Genomic DNA, 23,789 nt, shown 5'->3' with positions numbered 1-23,789 from the left:
GGGTGAACTATCCTGCCCCAGCGTTGGGTGTTTTTTTCTGCTTACATGTTCTAGTTGAGCAGTTGTCTTGCCATTTCCACCATTCCCCATTGTTGACAAGCTAACTAAAGTTAGAAACAGCTACAGGAACAATGATTCCATAGCCAAGCAACCATGGCACTCAGTTCCTTTAAAATGATGATCACAAGTTTATACAGGGATTAGATGGGAAGTTAAGTTTTCATGTTGGAATGTGCAGATAAGAAATTTAGGCATGGTTAGGTTTTTCTGAAAACCTAGCTGCTAAAGGTAGTTCCTTCATGCTGCCTTCCGCTTGTATCTGCAATAGTCCTAAATTTGAGCTGGGAAAGGCACAAGATTTAAAGTGCATTTCTAGTGGGACCAAAAGAGAAAAGTGCCAGCAACTTTGTAAAGGGAGCTCCTGTGTCAGAAAGAAGCTGATTCCATTTCACATATGCATAGTGCCATGAACTTATATATATCTTATAAATCATTTCAGTGGAAGTACATACATTCTGAAGCCACAGAAGTAAAATTGTGCTCATCATTTATCGACCTTAAATTTTTTGATTCAAAATAGATTTAAAATTTCATGCTTTAGAATTACAGTGTTAAGGCTCAGCCTTTCTCCATTCATCACATAGTTTTCAAATAGAAGTTGATCTTTCCCATTCAAACAAGCAGACATAACCCAGTGATTATCAGATTGATGACAGAGCCCCTCTTCCTTTCTCTAGCCTGAAGTTTATAATGTATATCATGTTCCAGTAAGAGAAAAAAGAATATAAAATTTTATTTTCCAATGGATACTTATTAGTGATAGGACATATATTTGCCCTTTTCTTTTTTCTTTTCTTCTGTTTATTTTTATTAAAAAAATTATATTTTTAATTGTAGTAAAATGCACATAACATAAAGTTTACCTCCTTAACCATTTTACAAGTACCAATAACGATATTAAGCACATTCACATTGTTCTACTACCATTACCACTATCCATATCCAGAACTTTTTCTTCATCCCAAACAGAAATTCTGTACCCATGAAACAATAACTCTCTACTGGGGACATGTTTTTTAATACAAGAATCTGTGGTTTCCTCGGATGTGGTAGTTATTACACCTACAATTGCAGATTATGACTTTGGGGGAAAAGAATTCCTGCCCAAGTTTTATGTGAATAACTCCGGATGTAGTCCCTTTATATCTCTATCCCATTTGTCTTTTCCCACTAAAATCAAACATGTGCATATTAAAACACTGAATGTCAAAGAATTTAAATATTAATTGGTTATTTCAAAAGTATACCAAATGAATATGACTTCTCAAATATTTGTGTGAGTTCTAATAGAGAAATAGTTTTCAAATTTTGAAACTATAGTTCTTACCATCTCTTTAGAATGTTACTGATTTATCAGTTTAAATGTTTAATATCGTCTCTGTGGTTGGCTTAATTGGTAGCTTAAAACTAGCATTCAACAATTTCATTTACCATATAAAATAAACAACATTGATTGTGTATAGGTGTGTCAGAGGCAAAAATTGCATCAGCATAATAATTTCCATGTATGCAAGTCTGCTAAGGCCTTTATAGATAATTGTCTCCAAGAAATGTTAAAGATAAGGTAAAGGTTCTGTTACTACAATATGCAGAATTTGAAATAAGCATTTTGAGAAAGCAAATATTTTTTAGGGCCAATATGTTTCTTATGTATTACAAGTCTAAAATCCAGCATGTACACGGCTTTTATTCCCTTCCAAATAATTTATTTGCTGTCATTGAAAAGAATTTTAATGTGTTTCTGACTTTTCTTATCATAGCTCAAATTTATCAACCATGACATTATTCATTTTTTGCTGTTAAATGCTTTCATATAATCTGAGAAGGTTTATGTTTTCTCTGTACTTCTCTTTGCTGATAATATAACAAGAGATTTGCCTGTCAATATGTTTCTCTTTCTTGAATATGGAAAAGGGCACAGAAAGTGGTGTGTTTAACGGGACTGGACCGCTTAGAGCTTTGGTTCACTGGTAAACTTGAACTGTGTGTTCTTAAGGCTGTCATAATGCACGCCCTACTCTCGGTTCATTGCCATATGTTCTGTTTATACACAAGTTAGCACTGCCAACAGTGGTCATGCTGTCACTTTACTTTCCGGTTTGGAAGGACATCTGAAGTTAGTGGCCTATATCTAAGAAGGAAATCTCTCCTGGAAACTGCTCATGAAAAATAATTTTTTAGCTGGATTTGGGCAAGTAAAGTATTTTTCCTACTAAGTCTCATATTGGGTCTCTTCTTTTATCCCACTAATGTCCTTAGTGTTCTGAAGGTCAACCCTTCGTTGACCTCTGCAACAGGAACGGCGCATGGGAGCCTAATCGATTCATTGCTGATACTGAAAGAGAGCCTCGGGAGGTGGAAGGATCTAGGGCAACACTAGCACACAGAGAATAGAATGAATGGGAAACATAATGTCAAATAAATACAAATAAGAAAATTAGAGTTGTTGAAAATCTATGATGTGTTAAAAACTGTCTTGTTTGGAGGCCAAAGGATATTCTGTACTTATAAATCTAATTATAAATTACAAGTCCAGGGGCGCCTGGGTGGCTCAGTCAGTTCAGCATCTGACTCTTGATTTCGGCTCAGGTCATGATCTCAGGGTCATCAGATTGAGCCCTGCATGGGGCTGTGCACTGGGTGTGGAACCTGCTTAAGATTCTCTCTTCCTGGGGCACCTGGGTGGCTCAGTCGTTAAGCGTCTGCCTTCCGCTCAGCTCACAATCCCAGGCTCCTGGGATCAAGCCCCGCATCGGGCTCCCTGCTTGGCAGGAAGCCTGCTTCTCCCTCTCCCACTCCCCCTGCTTGTGTTCCTGCTGTTGCTCTCTCTCTCTGTCAAATAAATAAATAAAATCTTAAAAAAAAAAAAAGATTCTCTCTTCCTCTCCCTCTGCCCCTCCCCTCCCCTCTCTAAAAAATTTACGCATCAGAAAGTACAAAGAACAATTTATATTTATATTTTAGGGATATGTTTAAATTCACGTTATGTGTTCACTTAGCAGACTTGTTTTCTATTGAAAAATCACTGAATACATTTTCAAGACTATGAATATTTTGAATTGTTAAGATTTTATTTATTGCAAGTCAATATTAGTGTCCTCATTTTAAGGAAATCACCTCTTTCTTTTATTGAACTGCAGCTCAAAGAGTCATTCAAAGATATCAAAAAGAAATTCAACAATTTAAAGTTTAATTACACTAAGAAAAATGAAAAAGCTCGGAACCTGAAGGCTCTTAAATATCAAATTCAACAAGTTGATGTGCATGCTGAAAAAATACAGGTAAAGAGAAAGTGTGGATGGTGTGTGTGTGTGTGTGTGTATGCGCGTGTATGCACTACTACAATTATTACAAAGTCAGTTTGCATTTCAATCCTAGATGCCTAACCCTTGGGCTTTTTTGCAGCACTGGGATTCAGAAGGTAGCTTTCTGCTTTTGTAACAGTTCAGTTCCTCATGTAAAATGTGTAAGTTAATTTATATCTTGAGGCAGCTCTAGAATGGATTCTACCAAACCTACCCAGCCTCTCTGCTTCCATTCTTCCTCACAACACACACAGGCACTCATGCACGCACGCACACACATGCGCAAATACACCTTTTATACGCCCCCTTTCCTTTCCTTACACATGCCTATGTCAGGAACTTCCTCCACTGCTCCCAGGCTTTACTACCTCGATTACCACATGAACCAGCTAGATTATTTGAATATCTTTCCCAGGAGACAGTGAGCTTCCTGAAGACAAGAAAATATTTTATTTTATATGATCATTATCTTTTTTTAAATCATAATATCATTCTTGAAATCTGGAATAGGACCTGGTATATAGTGAATATTCTATATGATTTTAATGATGGATCAATAAACTATGTGGAAGAAAACCCATTCTTTCCAAAATACATTTGTGATCATTATGATTTTAATATATTATCATGGAGAAAGCTGCAAAAATTTTCCCCAAGTTTTTCTCTCAATATGTAATCACCAGCTAGCCTCATGAATAAAAATTGAATCTTATTTTTAAAACTATTTCTTTTTTGCACAGGCTTTGAAAAAGAAAATGGAAAAAGTTGAGAACAAAACTTCTGATTCTTTCTTAAATTATCCAAATAATAAAGTTAATGTTCTTTTGGAAGCAATGAAGGATTTGCAAAAACATGTGAATGAGTTTGAGAAAGTTGTGACAGATTACAAGGTGAATTTGGACCTAACTGAACACCTCCAGGAGATGATAGAAGAGGTATCCTCTTCTCGTTGTAATGGTGTCCATATGTAATGTTTTTAAAAATTGTTCTGCTAATTTAAAACAATGCTACTGCAGTTAATTTTGTCATTAAATCTATGCATCATCCCCCTTTTCATGATTATTGCCTTAGGATAATTTCTTAAAGTAGAATTGCTGGACCAAAGCGGATGAATGTTACAAGGTTTGATTGTATTGTCCAGTTGTTCTTCATAAAGATTTTACTAATTTACTCTTACCAGCAACATATGAGAGTTTCTCATTTCTCCATAACTCCATCAACTCAAGATGTTTAACCATCATGGAATTATGCTCACTGCTGGATATCTGTTTAAAATACTCAGAATGACTTATTTATTTCACGGAATTTGAAAATGTTTAGAAAGAAATGTGGTACTGGGATGTTTCAGGTACAAAAATTGTTATTGGTGTTATTTTGTTTTTGTCAAGAGGATAAATGGTAGAGTATGCATAAACTATATGAGATTTGACAAGTTATTATTTGCACACTTCATATTGAAGAAATTCCACACTTGGAAGTTCTTTATGGCCCATTATTCTGTGATACAAAATGTCTCTTTGCCACAGATGCAGCAGTTTTTAGATTTAACACCACACTAAGAAAGATGAAGATGATCATTCTTCTATATCTGATCTATAGGTTTGCTGTGGCCCTGTGGCACTTTTTTAAAGCCGGCTCCTAACAGAGTCATGTGTTTCTATTTCTCACTCATCATAATTGCTCTGGCCTTGGTCAGACACATTCCTTCCATCACAGTTATTTAGTATTTTTGGTGAGAAACTGTCTCAATTATCCACTGTGCTTTGAAAATATGACTTGAGTACCTTCTATTAAAAAAAAAAAGGTCAAATGCTGTTCTTTAGATGATACTTCCTCAACCCATAAACTAAATCTCATTCTTAAAAGAGAATTTCTTTATTAGAGTGTTAATCAGGAAGTACTTTATCCATGTATTGTTAATTATTTCAATTATTTAGGCAGGATTTTGTATGTTTGGGCTTTTTTCTTTACTTTTAGCTGATACTTTAATTCTTTTTCGGGTCATATGCTTTTTATATTTCCTGTTCTTGTAAGTCTGCAAGGTTCTTAGGAAGTCTATTTCAGGCAAATCTAAGAAGGCAGGAAAATCAAATGAATTTCCATACCTTTATTTTCTTATCTAACTCTAATACCCTAGTGCAGAAGCCTATGATCATATTTTGACATTTCCTTGTTATGACTTAGAAAGTTCAAACTAATGTGACTATAAAGTTTGAGGAAATTGAAATTTGATACTTCAATGGTCAAAATGAAGAACTTTAGAAGGATGGTGTCGCTTTAATCTATGCTTTATCCCATTTTAATTTAGTGTCACTTTTGGTGTGAAGATGCAAGTGCCACAGTTGTAAGAGTTGGAAAATATTCCACAGAGTGCAAGACAAAGGAAGCTGTGGAAATTCTCCACCAGCAGTTCAATAAGTATATCGGGCCCTCAGTGCCTCAGCAAGAAGAAAGGATTCAGGAGATCAGTGACCTAGCTCAGCGCTTATATGGTGAGGTCTCTTTTAAAATATCCAGCAATTTGCCATTGAACAAATCTATAGCAAACCTAATCCATCAGAAAGCAGAGCATGGCAAGCCCTCAGGGTCCTCACTACAGCAATTATTCAGGCAAGAGACTCAAGATAAGAGCCCATATCTATAAAAGTAAACAATAGGGAATAGGGGAAGGAGCTTCTACCTGCAGCAGAGGAAGACTTTGGATTTTAACTATCTTGTGTAAACCCTCCTTCTCTACTCTCTTTTCTCCCCTATTCCTGTTGATCATCCCCAGGGTAATAAAACCAGAACAATACTCAGTTTATGTAGACAAAAAAAAAAAAAAAAAATCTCATTTTCACGAGGGTGATTTCTTGAAAAACATGCAAAACTCCCATAATACTTTAAGTGGATGTTAAGCTAAGATTGACGTCTACATGGTTTGTGGATTTAAGAAACAAGATGGTTTGGTTAGTGTATTTAAGGAACCATTCCCTTGCCTTCCTCTCCCTTGTGGAATAAACAGAAGAACTCAAATTATCATCTCTCTGGTTCTGCTTTTCTCTTCTCCATGACCAGGAAAGATAATACACTTGTCAGTCTCAAGAGTCTTTCTATCTAAAAGAAGCCGTCTGGGTGATGACAGCTCATGGGGTTGCTGAGGAATAAGTTTCACGAATCCCCTGATATCATTCCTGTAGACCACAGGTAGTTCCTGGTGGCCAGGCAAATCTAGCTCAGAAAGAAGATAGCAACAGGAGGCACAAAATGCTTCAGCTGGCTTGCCCACATTGCTGCCAGGTGGATATTTTCTCACATGCCATAAAATGCTATGTATGGGTAGCTATAAAAATGTGTAGAACCATATATACTGTACTACCTAATATTAAATTATTGATAATAAATTATTAATGCTTTTCCAAGGGAAAAAATAGAAACATAAAAATAATAAAATATAGATTGAAAAATTAATGAAAATGAATGTGATGTCTCATTCCTACTGTAGTTACTTATAAGTGCACTAAAAAATTGTGAATGCCCTCTGCCTCCACAGCATCGTATGTGGTTCCCTCTATTTTTGTACTTTCCAAACTGTAGCAAAATTACCTGTTCATCTATCTTCTCTATTGACCATAAGCTCCTTGAGGGCAAGGGAAGCATGTTTTGTCACTGTTTTTGAGTGCCTATTCAATTTCAGGACACAGTAAGTACTCACAAAGACCAGATACTAGTTAAATTCCCCTCCCTTCATGCATATCCTGCATCCTGCTTTGTCTGTGTTCTTGGCCCTTATCACCAACTGACAGATTGTATAGTTATTTGTCTGTTGTCTGGCTTTTACACCAGAGTGTAAGCTCCATGGGAGAAGGGATTTTGCCTGTTAGTTTACTGCTTCATGATACATACTAAGTGCTTAACAAATATGTGATGAACAAATGAATCATAGACTGAATACCTTGGACAAATAAATAAAAGTCATGAATCTTCATCTGCTCAGTATGGAAGCTATGCAATTTTTAAAATTTGCAATAAGTAAGAAGCTTTAGGAATATTATATTGACTCTTACAGGCCACCCAAGCATCCTTGGACCCAGAATTGTCATGCAAATAAATTTATCTCAAAAAAATTTTTTGAGTACCTATTATGTATGAGGAGGTGTGATTGATATAAAGACAAATAAAACTTAGTTCCTTCATTCAAGAATCCACAGCCTAGGCCTAGAAGTCATGTTACAGTAAAGGCAGTAAGAAAGGTATGAAAGTGTGTATTGGTTTACTAGGGTTAACATCACAAAATACCACAGACTGGGCGGCTGAAGCAAGAGAAATTCATTTCCTCACAGTTCTGGAGGCTGGAAGTCCAAGATCACAAGATCACAGTGCTGACAGGGTTGGTGTCGCCTGAGGCTTTTCTCCCTGGCTGGCAGCTGGCTGCCTTCTTGCGGCCTTTTCACTCAGGCATCCCTCTGTGCACACGCTCACCCTGGTGTCTCTCCCTCATCTTATACCGGTGGGATCCAGTCATACTGCATTAGGGCCCCATCCTCACGGCCTCATTTTAACTTAATCACCTCTTTAGAGATCTTATCTCCAAATGTGGTAACATTCTGAGATACTGGGGATTGAGGCTTCAACATAGGAGTTCTGGAGGAGACACAATTCAGCCCGTAAAAATGTGAAATATCGCTTAGTTTAAACCATGGAGTCTGTAATCCCTGTTTCAAATCCCTGCTCCTGCAGTTACTGTCTGGGTAACCTGAAGACGCTCCCTGAGCCTCAGTTGCCTCATTTGTAAAATGCAATAGAGCCTAGAGAATCCCAGGAGAATTACATTAATGCATATAAAGTGCTTAGCCATAGTCAAATAATAAGTACTCACTACCTGGTAGCTGTTTTTATTATTATTCCAGTAGAGAGAGGTAAAATCTACGTGGGCAAGATAAAGAACATGTCACAAAGATACTGGTATTTGAAGTAGACAGGAGGGAGTGAGGGAAAGGCATTCCTGTTACAGGATAGAATATTCAGTGGCTGTGGGGAAGAGTCGCTGGTGCACTTTGACCAGAGACTAAATATGTGAGGGAACTATGGTGACATACATTTGGGAGAAGCACCTTGAGACCATTTCTGAATGCATAAATAAAGAATTGACAATGTTCTGAACAGGAAATGACTGATTAGAGTGGTGCTTTAAGAATATTAACATAGCAACATGATTTAGGTCACATAAAAGTGACAAGGTATAGCAAATGTAACCATTTTTCTGGGGTACCTGTTTTTTCAAAAAATGCCTTCATTCATTCATTTATCTACTTAACAAATATTGATTAAGCACTTACTGTCTACCAGCCTTTACACCAGACACTGGGGAGGTGAATTAATACCTGGGATTTTTTTTTTTTTTCTGCTAGGGATTTGACCTCAAAAATAGTTTTTTGTCCCTTCTCCTCCCCAGGTTTTGAAGAAGGGCAGAAATACGCTGAGAAAATAGTGGCAAAACACAAAGAGGTTCTTGAATCTATCACTGAATTATGTGTCTCTCTCACAGAGCTTGAAGAAAAGTTGAAGGTAATTTCTTCTTCCCAGAATATGTATTTTCAAGTGATATAAATAAAAATGTGTTGATAAGTGTCTTCTAGTGCAAAGATGTTCTAATAGAAATTCTCAAGGGACATAATGTGCACATTTGTTTCACAGCTTTCTAACATAATTATCTGGGTGTTTCTGATAATTAATTCTGTTTCTTTTCCATCACTGCAGAGAAAAATATTGCTGGGAAGGAGGGCTAAACACAATTAAGGTGTCTCATTTACATTTTCATGGATCACATCCTAAAGGATAAATGTGTGCCATTAAAATCAAAGTAAAGTCTGTGTTAAGTAGCCTTATGTTTTCATTCCCAAATAATAAATGGAAGGGTTTTTTTTTTTTTCCTTCCAAATTGTGGCCCCAGAGAAAATAAAACTAAATCTTCAGGTATTATATTCATTGAATATTTAGCTTCATGGAAGTATTAAACTAATCATTAGCATCCTTCATGAAATAAAAAGTAGATGGAATAAAGAATAGAGAGAAAGTATGTTGATGCCTAATGCCTAGGCAAATCCAGTTAAAAGAGAGAAATGCATATATTGTTTTGTCCGTATTTTGTGAAAACTAGCTTCATTAGTACTGTTTTAATGACTGGCTGAAAGAATTGGTTACTTAGGAGGGAGAGAATAACGAGGTGATTAAGAACATAGAGTAAAACACAGAGTAAAATACAGCTGCCTAGGAATACCAGTTCTCCAAATTACTGGATTTGTGATTTGGGGTAAATTACTTCATCTCTTTGCGTCTCAGTTTCTTGATCTGTACAATGGAGTGAATAGGGGAACCTAATCATAGAGTAACCCCAGGAATTGAAATGTGAAGACACCCATAATTATTGTGATCATTGTTGATATCGAGACATAAGGGTGCTCTTGTAGTTCAGAGCAGAATTATATTTCTAGCAATCATTTTTTCTGTATGAATTTACATGTCATAAATTTGAGTACTCAGTCCATTCAAAATAGTTTGCTAAGCTTTTAATTGAGTGAGTGACCAACTAGATTATCTTTATTCCTTAAGAAACTAGATTTTCAACTTTTTTACCATTTTATATAACACTGCAATGAACATCTTCACACATAAAGATTTTTTTTTTTTTCTCTTGTATTGTTCCCTATACATAAACTCTCCAGAGCAGATTTGGGTAAATGAGCATGAAGTTGTTAATGTTTCTAACATACATATGTTAAATTACATTCCACAAACATTTTACAATTTTAATGCCACCAGTAATGTATGAATGTGCCATATGCATATTATCTTTTTAAACAATGATCATTTCTTCTCCACCTCAAACCAACCCTCTAAGGATCTGTTTCTTCTCCTGACTTCCAGTACACAGCTTGAAAATTGCTGCTTCCTCTGACTCTTTGCTCTTTATTATCTACAACAGCCTTCCCATTTCTGTTGTACATCTTCAAGTGAGGTCCACTTAACAAAATTTACCCTTATCTCTGTCTGCTTTTCACCTCATGACTATTCTTTCTGAAAGCACTTGCCACTCCCTCTGCCCACTTCCTCATTCCCCATTCCTTTTACACCCATTAGTCAGGATTGCACCCTCTTTTCCTCATTTTCAACCCATCACTTGGATTCCCTTTTGTACTAGTCAGGAGCCTCCTAATTATACACTCCAGCTAGATGAACCTTCCTAAATACAGCTGCTAGTATCGTTTTTACATTCAAAGCACTTCACTACAAGCTCTTCACTGCTTACCAAAAACAGTTGAAAATCAAGGCCTTTTTCCATTGTTCTGAGGCTGAGTCTTTCCAAATTAGTGTTCTTCTGTATTCATTGTAGGTCCCTGTCTCACTGGTGTACTACCCCAGATTCCTGAATTTTCTGCTTCTAAACCTTCATGTACATGACCTTCTCTCTCTGCTTATCTAAATTTCACCATCTCTCAAAGCCAAACCCAAATGTTGCCTCCTTCACAACTCCTTTGCAGGCTGTGTCCCTGCCTCTCTGATCCCCCAGAGCACTTGTGTTCTTTCCTACTATAATCATCACATGTAACTACCATCACTACCCTAACTCATCTACTTGACTACACCTGAGGAAACCCTATGGCTCTGTTCAGTTTAGGGTCCCACACAACATTTAACATTGTGCTTTGCCCAAACCAATTTCTCCAGAAAGAGTTTTGGCATTTGTAGTAAAAACTCAAATGATTGGTACAGAGAAGAAGAATCATTCAGTAGCTCAAAAAGGTTTGATTTGGGTGGATATAAAAACAAGGAAGGGCCTCTCTGGCAATAGTTATGGGCATCAGCAAGGCTCTTACAAGTTAGAGCCTGAACAAAACTTGTCAAAGAATGCTTACTAACACAGCATAAATGTCTAGTTTTTATGTTTTAAGGTTGATGCTATGGCTATTTTGTAGGGGTTATTAAAAATAGGCCCAGAAATCCCTATCAAGGCTGAAATAGTGATAATAATCCTTTCTATTTGTATTAACAATTTGAGATTTACAAAGGCTTTTCGTATATATTACTTCAGTGATTTCCAAATAACCTTGTGATGGTGATACGGCAAATGTTGTTTTCCTATTTTATTATTTATGAACGGGGCAGGAAGGGCAGAGGGAGAGAAGCACAAGCAGACTCCATGCTGAGTGTGGAGCCCAATGAAGGGCTCCATCTCACAGCCCTGAGATCATGGCCTGAGCTGAAACCAAGAGTCGGATGCTTAACCACCCAGGTTAATGAGCCACTCAGATACCCCATTTTCCTTGTTTTAGAGGTAGAGTTCAAAGAAGGTAAAAGTGCTTTGCCTGGGGTCTCACCATCAGTAATGGTAGAATCTAGAATTAAATACAATTCAAAATCTAGCATTCTTTCCACAACAACTGCCATTTTGAGATTAGATATCAAGAGTACCTTATCCACTAACACCAACCAGCTTATGTTTTAGAGTTAGACTAAAAGCTGAATCTCTCCCCAAATTCTCTGAGTCCATATAGCACATGCACTTTGAGGAGTGTGCTGTTTTCTTAAGGCCCATCTAATGACCATATTCCAGGTGGAATAGAGAATATTCTGATGTGGTATAATCCATCATCCTAAACTTGGTGTACCTGAGGCTCCTTTCACCTTTACAAAGACTTCTCAGCCCTCACAGGGACTCCCCAGCAGCTTGCAAGCCCTTGTACTTCCATGACTAAAACAGCTCCATGAATGATAGAAGCAAAATATCATCACCCACAGGAAGCATCCTTTGTTCTCAATTTTTTTTCTTTACCATACCCAGTGATATTTTCTTCCTCTCTTCAAGTTTCCCAAACATTTGCTTATGCAAATTCTCTGGATTTCCTTTTTGTTCTCCACCAAAATCTTCAAACATTTCTTCCTTAGCACTGGTCCCCTAGACTCTCCTGATGGCTTAGACTGCCATGTACAATGATTCCTTTATCTAGAGAATGCTCCTGTAGGTATATCCTACTGCAATAATGACTTTGTTCTGGCTGGGCCTTTGAACAACCCATTTTTACTGGCAATGAATTTTATCAAAGGAGTGAGGTAGATGGGGAACTGTGAGCTTGACAAGATAATTTTGTAAATCACATCATGGGAGTAGTCAGTCTCTTGTGGAATACATTTCCTGAAGGGTTCCAACTGGTCTATGTTTTCTTCCAAGTGGTTATTGTGTAGCACTGTACCTCCAACTTTCCTGGCCCAGGCTCTCACTTTAAACATTGCTTTGTACAGCAGGGAGACATTTTAAAGACAAATGTGAATTTAGAAGACTTCATCAACCTGCTAAAAGAACCAGCAAGAAATAAGCAGACACTATTCAATGAAGAAAGGAATAAGGTAAAGAAAACTGTGTAATCTCAGTTATTCATTTTGTTTTGAGGTTAGAGTCCTTGTTCATTGAAAAAAAAAAGGGAATTAAAGCCTTGTTATCTACCTAAATCAAATCTTTCAATATACATGCAACGTGAGTGTCCTTATCCTGTACTTCCTTTCTACCCCTTACTTAGTCCTTCTTCTTCCACCTATGCTATTTTCCTCTGAGCGCTTCCTATTTAATAGTGGGACCAAGCATTGCACAATGGTATTGGGATAACCATTCAGTCACCATACTGTCACTCCAAACCACTTCTATTTCTCCCACCATTAGCTGCCTCTCCCATTTTCCTTTTATAGTCAATCCCAACTTCAAATTTGACTTCTCTCTATCATACCACCAAGCTATGGTTCTGAAGTTTTACACTACCCACTGGAAAACCTTAATACATGAAATTAGCTTGTGTCTTATTCCACCAAAGCTATCTCTAAGATGATATTTCCAGGTACATATACTAAAACATAGAATCCAACTGAAATATAAATACTAAAGTAGAGAAATATTTAAATTACTTTAAAATCTATGTATTACAGATAAATTAAGCATGTAGCAAAAACTGCAAATATTCACAAAATGCAAATGTTCCATGATTTCAAAAGCATTATTTAAATCACATCATTATGGATTTTCAGTATAAGTTGCTCACTCTCTATTCATAGCTGCTGGACTATAATTAGCTCCTATCTTTTTGCTTTGCCAAGTTTGCTTCTAGTGTTTCTCTTTCTCCCAAGGAACTGAAGGAACAAACAGAGTCAACATTATTCTCAACTGCCCCCAAATTAATAAAGTATACTTCTTGTGACATGAGAATTTAAAATAAATATCTCCCCACTTTCTTATAGAGAAAAATTTCTTTCCTTGAAGTCAGTACAATTCTTAGATCATCTATATAATCTTTTATAATCTTTTCCACAGGTTAAATCTATGTCAAGGTCTACTGCAATTATACAATCTCCAGGCAGCAAGTATCATTATGCAAACTGGCTTTTTTGTGGTATGGTCTTGAAGCATTTAAGCCCTGATTCTACTCTGAGGCAAAGGAAGGTGGCCAAACCTTGATCACTTTGTTGAATCTTAGTCTTATATCAAATGGTCTTTCATTATTGTGATTGGTCTATCAGTGTTTATCAATCTCAGTATATTGACATTTTGGCGCAGAAAATTCTTTGTTGTGGAGTGCTGTCTTGTGCATTATAGGATATTTAGCAACATTACTGGCCTTTATCAACTAGATGCCAATGGCACTCCCCCCCACAACTCACCCAGTTGTCATAACCAAACAACATCCATGGACATTGCCAAATGTTCCCTGGGGAGCAAAATCACCCTTGATTGAGACCAACTAGTTGAAATAGTAAAGAATAACATTCAATGCATCACATTTTCTTAACTAGGTTTCTTTCTTCTTTTTTTTTTCTAAGACTTTATTTATTTATTTATTTATTTTAAGATTTTATTTATTTATTCATTAGAGACAGAGAGAGAGAGGCAGAGGGAGAAGCAGGCTCCCCGCCTAGCAGGGAGCCCAATGCGGGACTCGATCCCAGGACCCTGGGATCATGACCTGAGCCGAAGGCAGACGCTTAACCATCTGAGCCACCCAGGCGCCCAAGACTTTATTTATTTGAGAGAGAGCAAGTGAGAGAGAGAGCACAAGCAGCAGGGAGTGGCAGAGGGAGAGGGAGAAACAGTCTTCCCACTGAGTAGGGAGCCTGATCTGAGGCTCGTTCTCAGGACCCTGGGATCATAACCTGAGCCAAAGGCAGACACTTAACCTACCGAGCCACCCACATGCCCCTTCTTAACTAGGTTTCTAAGAGATACTAAATTCAACTTATTTTTTAAATTCTGCACATTGTCCACACTGTCAACCACACTAATTTACTAAGAATTGAAGTGAAGGTCAATGATACCAAAGCAAACACACTCATTTATACTTAGTAAATATGGATTTTCTTTCTTTTATTTATTTTTCTTAGAAAAAAATTAAAGGAACAGATTTCTTTAAATAAAAAAGCAAGATTTATTTTCATTGAGAAATCAATTATTTATTTATTTATTTATTTATTTGAGAGAGGAGAGAGAGAAACAGCATGAGAGGGGAGAGGGTCAGAGGGAGAAGCAGGCTCCCCACCGAGTCAGGAGCCCGATGTGGGACTCGATCCCAGGATTCCGGAATCATGACCTGAGCTGAAGGCAGTCGCTTAACCAACTGAGCCACCCAGGCACCTGAGAAATCAATTTTATTTTAATATGAATTAAAAGGTTATCTGTTTGTAGTATAAAAGTAAAGGACCACAATTATAGCTGTAAAAAACTCTCACTGACATCATTTACATATACATTCTGGTACAGTTGGCACAGAGAGCAAAATGAAAGGGTGGCAGTAATCTTCCCTTTAAACAGCTCAATAATGTTTACCATTTTATTATCTCTATCATTTATATTATGGGTCAGATGTAATGATTTCCCAAAAACCATGTGGACAGATAACAAAAATCACCAAGTTAAAAAAAAAAAGCTTATCTGGGAATCATTGTGTCCAATTCTGTGTCCAATCCAAATGGTGTTGATCGTTCTTGGAAAGTTATTTGACTCAGAAAGAACAATTCCAGAAGTGTTTGGTCAGAGGAAGATGGCAGTGGAGTAGGAGGGCCCTTGACTCCTCTTGTCCCACAAACACAACTAGATAACTATCAAATCATCCTAAATATCCCAGAAATCAACCTGAAGACAGACAGAACAAACTCTACAACTAAAGGGAGAGAAGAGGCCATATCAAAGAAGGTAGGAAGTATGAAGATGTGGTTTAAGGAAGAAACAGATCACAGATGCTGTGGATGCGAAGAAAGGTGAGAGAGGAGCACAAGGAGAACATTTCCCCAAAGACATTGGCTTGGAAAACAAGGGGCTGAATTTTGTGAGTTCTTGCAACCAGCAGGGCTTAAAATCTGGAGTCTTAAAGGTCAGCAGGCTTGGCTGGGATAGAACCCAGAGGGCACTGCCCTGCTCTTAGAGAGAAGGCAGGCAAACAACATAGGGACAGACAGCATGGAAACAGCAATCTGAAGAACGCCTGGGGCACACAGTGGGGAGATTATTCACTCTTCTTGGAGTGGAGTGCATTCCTGAGAGGCAGTGTTTATGGAAATGCCTCTCCGGGAACAAAGAAGCTGAAAATGACACCATTTTCCTCCCTCACCCTGTCTATGGGAAGCAGTGCAGTGCCAACACTAGCTGCCTAACTTGCTTACACCAAGGCCCACACCCCTATGCTCTGACGGGGCTGCCCCTCTCAATCAAGCTTGCCTCAGTCCTAGCACAGCAGCCCCTCCCCTGAACACTAGTACAAACCTCTGCCCACACCATGTCTCCTGACCAGAGAGTTCTTCAGGGCCTCGGTTCTGGTGGAGGTGGTGTCTGATCTCATTTCACAAGCAGACCAGAGCACATGTAGTTAAAACTCACCACATGCAGGCAGAGAACCAAACACTGCCCACAGCAGGCAAGAGAGCCTCTCCAGATGACTAGCCTGAAGGACAGAGCAGCCAAAACACAAGAGCAGAGCACATGTAGCACACACCAGAGACACTCCCTGAAGTGTCAGGCACTGGGCACTACATGACTTCTTCTTCATTAGGCCATTACTTTCAGGAGCAGGAGACATAACTGGCTTTTCTAACACAGAGAAGAAGGCAGAGACTTAGACAAAATATGAAGATGTCAGAATTTATCGCAAATGAAAAAACAAGATAAGGCCATGGCCAGAGATCTAGTAAAACAGATACAAGTAACATGCCTGATGGAAAATTTAAAGCAACAATCATAAGGATACTCGTAGGACTTGAGAAAAGAATAGAGGTCATCAGTGAGACCCTTCACAGAGAAAAGAGTTAAAAAAGAATCAGTTAGAGGTGAAGAGCACAATAAATGGAATTGGAAAGATGCTCGATGTAATGAACAGCAGGCTGGAAGAAGCAGAGGAATGAATTAGTGACCTAGAAGACAAAATACTGCAAAATAATGAAGCTGAACAAAAGAGAGAAAGAGAATTATGCAACACAAGAATAGGCTTAAGGAACTCAGTGACTCCATCAAACATAATAACATTCATATTATAGGAATCCCAGGAGAAGAAAGAGAAAAGGGGGAAGAAAATTTATTGGAAGAAATAATAGTGGGGCACCTGGGTGGCTCAGCCAATTAAGTGTCTGCCTTCGGCTCAGGTCATGATCCCAGAGTCCTGGGACTGAGCCCCATGTTGAGTTCCCTGCTCAGTAGGAGCCTGCTTCTCCCTCTCGCTCTGCCCCTCCTCCCCACTTGTGCTCTCTCACTCTCAAATAAATAATCTTAAAAAAAAAAAAAGAAATAATAGCTGAAAACTTCCCTAATCTGGGGATGGAAACAGATACCCAGATCAAGGAGGCACAGAGAACTCCTATCAAAATCAGCAAAAGAAGGCCAACACCAAGACATTTGCCACTAAATTTGCAAAATATAGCAACAAAGAAACAATCTTAAAAGCAGCAAGACAAAAGAAGTCCTTAACTTACAAGGGTAAACCCATAAGGCTAGCTGGAGATTTCTCAACAGAAAATGACAAGCCAGTAGAGAGTGGCATGATATATTCAGCATGCTGAATGGGAAAAATCTGCAGCCAAGAATATTCTGTCCAGCAAGGCTATCATTCAGAATAGAAGGAGAGATAAAGAGTTTCCCAAACAAAAACTAAAGAAGTTCATGACCCTAAACCAGCCCTGCAAGAAATATTAAAGGGGACTCTTTGATGCAAAGAAGAGACCAAAAATGACAAAGACGAGAAAGGATCAGAGAAAATCTCCAGAAGCGGTGAAAAAACAAATAATAAAATGGCAATAAATACATATCAATAATTACTTTGAATAAATGGGCTAAACCCTCTGATCAAAACACATAGGGTATCAGAATGGATCAAAAAAAAACCACAAAAAAACCCGACCCATTGTATGCTGCCTTCAAGAGACTCATTTTAGACCTAAAGACACCTGCAGATTGAAAATGAGGGGATGGAGAAACATTTATCATGCAAATGGATGTCAAAAGAAAGCCAGAGTAGCAATATTTATCAGACAAGCTAGACTTTAAAACAAACACTGTAGCAAGAGACAAAGAAGGATACTATATAATCATAAAGGGGACAATCCAATAAGAAGATATAACAATTGTAAATATTTATGCATCCAACATGGGAGCACCCAAATATATAAAACAATTAATAATGAATATAAAGGAATTGATAATCATACAAGAATAGTAGGGGACTTTAACACCCCACTTATATCAATGGAAAGATTACCTAAACAGAAAATAAACAAGGAAACAATGCCTTTGAATGACACACTGGACCTGATGGACTTAGCAGATATATTCAGAACATTCCATCCTAAAATAGCAGAATACACATTATTATCAAGTGCGCATGAAGCCTTCTCCAGAACAGATCACATATTAGGTCATAAAACAGGCCTCAACAAATACAAAAAGGTTGAAAGCATACCACTTTTTCTGCCCACAATGCTATGAAGCTGGAAGTCAATCATAAGAAAAAATTCTGAAAGACCACAAGTACATGGAGGTTAAACAACATCCTACTAAACAATGAATGGGTCAACCAGGAGAAGAAATTAAAAAAAAAATACATGGAAACAAATGAAAAGGAAAAAACAACAGTCCAAACTTTTAGGACGCAGCAAAAGTGGTCCTAAGAGAGCAGTATATAGCAATACATGCCTACTTCAAGAAGCAAGAAAAATTTCAAATAAACAACCTAACCTTACGCTTAAAGGAGCTAGAAAAAGAATGGATGACCCTCAAATCAACAAATGTCCCTGCTGTGAAGGAGCTTATAGCGCAGTAGGAGTGGGACTTCCCAAAAGGTGACCAGAATGATAAAAGTCCTAGAGTCAAGGCAGAAGAAGACCTGGAGGTTTTAGTTCAATGAAAGAGACTGAGAGGTTGTGGCACCAATTCTCCAAATAGTCAAAAGGCTGTTAGAAGAGGAGAGCAGTTCAACATCTATGCCGCTCTGGGAGGCCAATTCAGATCCATTGTTGGATACTGAGTGAAGGCCTATCTTCACTAAAGAGAGGAAGAAATTCTTAATACAGGTAAAGCATAAAATTCTTTTCAAAGAAAGCACCCTTTCGGGAAGGGTGGCTACCAGAATGTCATAGAGGAGATTACCTGGACTGAACAGGAAGTTGGATCAAAGTCCCTATGAAAAGGAAAATAAAGGCAGAGCTGAGCCGAAGTAGGAAAACCAAAAGAATGAGGGGCATTTCCTATTGTCTATGTGTTTATTTAGTAATTTTTTTTTAATGACAAGGACTTTTAAAAACTTTTGGCTTGTTTTTAGACCTAGAGTTTAAACTTCTACTAAACTGGGGTGCCTGGGTGGCTCAGTCGTTAAGCGTCTGCCAGGGTCCTGGGATCGAGCCCCGCATCGGGCTCCATGCTCTTCCATTCCCCCTGCTTGTGTTCCTGCTCTCACTATCTCTGTCTGTCAAATAAATAAATAAAATCTTTAAAAAAAAATAAACTTCTACTAAATGGCTGAAGGAAACCACTTTCTCTAAAGCCATGCTTATACTTTCTCTGAGGATAATTTGTATCTCTGCGGGGGCGGGGGGCGGGGTGTAGAAGGAACATTGTTTTGTTTTTGCTTCTGATCTTCAACCTGAAAACACATTTATTTCTCAAAAATTATTTATAAAGTATGTGTCAGGGGCAGGACTATGAGCTAAAATGAAGAACTCAAAATCAAGGCAAGACCTAACTTTCTTGTGTGCAAGCAGTAGCAAAGGGACAAAACCTGGTAATTGCTAAGTAAGTAAAAATGCACCCAAATACTGAAGACAGGCAAAAAAAAAAAAAGTAGATATAAAACAACTGGTTCAGATAGATGAGATCCTTTTCAGCTTCAATGCTTTTGAGTCTATGCCAGAAGGGATATTTGAGCATCAAAGTACTGCTGTTCATGGTCTCCTAGCATGACCTGCACTCCACATGGCATGGAAAGATAAGTGGCAGATTTTCCTTTTATATCTTGTGTGCTCTTGTGACAGACTGTAACGTGTGATTGTCCCATTAATATCTACCTCTCCCACTAGGCTGTTATCTCCCCGAGGGCAGAGACTGGGTTTACTTTTACTCATTTCATCTCACCAATGCCTGGCATGGTACCTAGTATGAAACAGGTGTTCAATAGATACTTTTTCATGGAAGAATAAAAATAAGGGGCTTTAAGAAAATAAAACCAGTCATGAAAAATGGCTTTTTCCATATGAAGTAAATAGAGTTGTCAAATTCATAAAGACAGGAAGTAGGAGGGGCTGGTGAGAGGGGAGAATGGGGAATTTAGTGTTTAATGGGTACAGAGTTTCAGTCTGGAAAGATGGAAAAGTTCTGGAGATGGATAATGGATGGTTGCACCAATGTGAGTGTACTTAATGTCTTTGAACTATACACTTAAAAATGGTTAAAATGGTAAATTTCGTGTTGTATATATTTTACCACCTATAATGATAATAATAAAGAATGGCTTTCCTAAGAAAAAAAGAGAGGTTATTCTTAGGAGGGTCCAAGGGATCGCCTAACAAGGGAGCCTCTGAGATTTAGGAATTATGCGTCCCCATGGAGTGTAGACAAATAAAACAAAGCAGAATTTGCGGGTAGGAGGAGATTCCTCAGATCATGATTTGGAAGACATTGATCCATTTCAACACGCTCATTAGAGATGAAAACTAGGGCTTTCTCGCCTCTGTTTCGCAAGGTCTATCACATTTCATTCAGAGCCTGGAGGTCAGTTTACCAGTTCCTTAGGCATGGCATGGGACTGGGCCCAGGTTCAACAGACCGATGGTATCAAGTTCTGTACTGCTCGTGCTGGTGCCCCAACCTTCACTCACTGTAGTTTTTCTCAGATTGTCTGTCTGAAGGAGTTTGAGACCTGGAAAAAGCAAACGCAGTGACTAACCCAAAGCTTTGGCTTTTCTGTTCTGAAGGCACAGGTAGCAGGTGTTTGGGCCATCAGTGGAACAGGAGAGGGTCAGCGTCCCCCGCACCTGAAGCAGCCGCCCTGTGACAGAGAGGGTGCTGTCCAAGGCCGGCTCCCGCCTGCAGACATACTTTCAGGAGAAGAATATGAATGTGTCTCACCTGATGACATCTCCTTGCCTCCACTCTCGGGAAGCCCCGATTCCCCCCTTGCCCTGGCTGCCATGGACGTGGAGCAGCATGCCAGCCCTGCCCTCAGCCTTCACACGAGCAGCTACAGGATGCAGACTGGGGCCAGCAGTGCAGGGGAGGCCCAAGAATCGGGCATTCCACCACCTGCTGCTTTGGCTGATGCTTACAGTGATAACAGAGAAACATTTTCAAGTCATTTTGAGAGGCCGTACCCCCAGTCCAAAGCTGAGCTCCCATTAACCTCCCGAGGATTTCTGGAAAAAAGTACTGCCTTCTGCAAAATCAGTGCTAAACATCCAGAGAGCATGCCGAGTGAAGTGCATGAGAGAGCTTCACAGCAGCACCCTCAGGCTCAGGGAAGTTTGCTAGAAACACGGGAGAAAGTGCATGTTGATAATAACATCACTAAAACCCGAGACAGGCTGCATGCTTCCCAGGATGCATTCTCAGGCCTTGGGCTTCGATCAGGCCCCAGCCGGGCCTATCAGAGGCAAACAGTCCCCCAAGAGGAGATTAAATGTACATCAGCAAAGAACACGGTGGTCAGCCTCACTGGCCAGGCTCCTAATTTCTCCAGGCTCCTGTCTAATGTAACTGTCATGGAAGGTTCTCCAGTGACTTTGGAAGTTGAAGTAACAGGATTTCCAGAGCCTACACTGACATGGTGGGTAGCTTATAATGACAAGTCATAAACACACTGAATGACTGAGCAAATCATTCTGTGTGCACTAACTTAAAGGTGTAGGGATAGCTGATTAATATTCTGCAACACTGCAACTCTGCATGATTCAACCTCACACCAACCCCCAACTCTCCCTGTAGGCACAGCATGTCTAATACCCAGAAGAACCAAAAGGAACCACATAAAATAATAACTTAACCAACTCCAAAAGCACTGCAACTTAGCTGTGCTCTTTTGTGGAGTTTTTTGTTTTGTTTTATTTTTGCCATTAGTTTAACATTCCACATTTCTGAAGATTGTGGGTTGAAATTGTTTCCTATTGCTTATTTCCACATAAGCATGACATTTCTTAGCTTAATATCCCATATTCGATTAATAAACATAAGAATTTAGGTTTTCCCCTTTTCTTTCATTTAGCCATTTCATCTTTTCCCTCTTCCCAACAGAGTCACACATCACTTTTGTAATATTTGTTTGTTTCACTAAGATTTCTTTCTATAAATTTCTTCAGTGTGAAAGATGGAATAAAAATATTTCTTTCACAGTTGCTCCCAGTGACAGGTAATAAACCCATTTTTGAAAGGTGGTGTAATAACTGAGCTGTGAACAATAGGATTTCCTTCTGGAGATATCATTATTTTTTAGCATATTTGTTTTAATAGAAAGTAAACTGCAGAATACAGGTTTTGAATCACTGTTGTTTTAAAAGTAGTTCTCACTTTCTCACTACATGGGTGACTTCTAAACATTTAGAAATTTTTCATCTGTAAGTATATTTATCTGAGGACAAAGTTACAAATTTGTGAGACTGAATTCATACTCATAAACTAAGATAAGTAAAACAGCATTTACTTATCATAGTATTTCAGTAGACATTACATTAACAGTTTCAACTATTATGCGTGCCCACTGATGATACTTGAAGTGTGAGTTGGTTATCTAAAGAATCTATGAGAAAACTCTGGTCTCTCAGATGATGAAAAGAGACTACACTTGTGATACAGTGCAGCCATTCATGCTTTTGTCTTATTGTTTTTAAAATTGCATGTTTTTTTAATAGATCAGGAATTTCATATTTATGAATTTAAAAAAATATTTAATTCATTATTAAATATCAGTTCATCCCAAAGAAAAATGTTGTCTGCAGTGTTTCTTGGTTTTGTCTACACAACAAATAACTTGGTTAGCATTTATTGTTGAAGAATTATCATAATATTGTGAAAAAATACCTTGCTTTTGGATTTACAATGGTTTTGCTCAATTAGCAGCCAGCAAGCTCTTGGAAATAAACATTCTTAGGACACTCATAAAAATGCAAAATTACCACATAGGCAATGGGAACAGAAAATGATTCAGGTTTGTCACCGCTTCTTAGGTGAAGGAACATGGGTATAAACAAACAAGAATCTAGAATATACAAAATAAATTGCTTTCTAAAAAGAGGCAGCTAAGCACTCGTGTTCATAGGAAACTTTTAGAAATATGTCATTAACAGTAATAATCCAATTATATAAATGCCTTTTATAATTATAAATCATTTTCTTCTAATGAAATTAATTCATAAAAATGAACTCATTTCGCCAGGAAATGTTGTATAAGTACCTTCCTCTAAAACAGCATGTTTTTATTCTCACATGGATCTTGTGGGGTGAATATGATGGAGTGGATGAGTCTCACTCCAATATAGATTCTCAGAACTCACAGGCTGCTATTCCATAGCAGCTGAAAGAATGACACAAGCCAAATAGAGGGGTGCCATTTCACACTCTCGGTAATTGTTGCCATAAGCAAATGGTGGCCCTCTGTGACCAGGTGGTTTGGGTTTTTCTTGTGTTTTGTTGTTGTTGTTGTTTGTTTGTTTTAGAGAAAGAGAGAGAGAGGTAGGGGGTGGGGAGGGATAGAGGGAGAGGGAGAAAGAGAATCTTAAGCAGGCTCCAAGCCCAGTGCAGAGCCCCACGTGGGGCTCAATCTCACGACCCTGAGACTGTGACTCGAGCCGAAATCAAGAGTCAGATTCTCAACTGACTGACACAGCCAGGCACCCTGTTTGGGTTTTTTTTTTTTTTTAAAGAATAGTTGGATATCTGAATTTTCA

General features: G+C 38.3%; 1 protein-coding gene across 4 annotated transcripts in view; it reads left to right on the top strand.

Moving 5' to 3' along the window:
• CCDC141 (coiled-coil domain containing 141) overlaps positions 1-23,789 on the top strand; it is a 213,645-nt gene that overhangs the window by 171,206 nt on the left and 18,650 nt on the right. For 2 of the 4 annotated variants that reach the window (XM_054506112.2, XM_045868430.3), the window contains exons 20-25: positions 3,201-3,341; positions 4,106-4,300; positions 5,674-5,857; positions 8,800-8,912; positions 12,645-12,749; positions 20,829-21,676. In XM_054506112.2, coding sequence (XP_054362087.1) covers positions 3,201-3,341; positions 4,106-4,300; positions 5,674-5,857; positions 8,800-8,912; positions 12,645-12,749; positions 20,829-21,676 — 1,586 coding nt within the window. The remainder of the gene's footprint in view (positions 1-3,200; positions 3,342-4,105; positions 4,301-5,673; positions 5,858-8,799; positions 8,913-12,644; positions 12,750-20,828; positions 21,677-23,789) is intronic. The other 2 variants (XM_045868431.3, XM_054506111.2) reach the window with 2 other exon arrangements.

The sequence above is a fragment of the Mirounga angustirostris genome, unplaced genomic scaffold (genome assembly GCF_029215605.1).
Source record: "Mirounga angustirostris isolate CCGP_5_RB_7025 unplaced genomic scaffold, mMirAng1.0.hap1 SCAF_3, whole genome shotgun sequence".
In the NCBI taxonomy this organism is placed as follows: domain Eukaryota; kingdom Metazoa; phylum Chordata; class Mammalia; order Carnivora; family Phocidae; genus Mirounga; species Mirounga angustirostris.
This window is presented reverse-complemented; position numbering and strand designations above follow the sequence as displayed.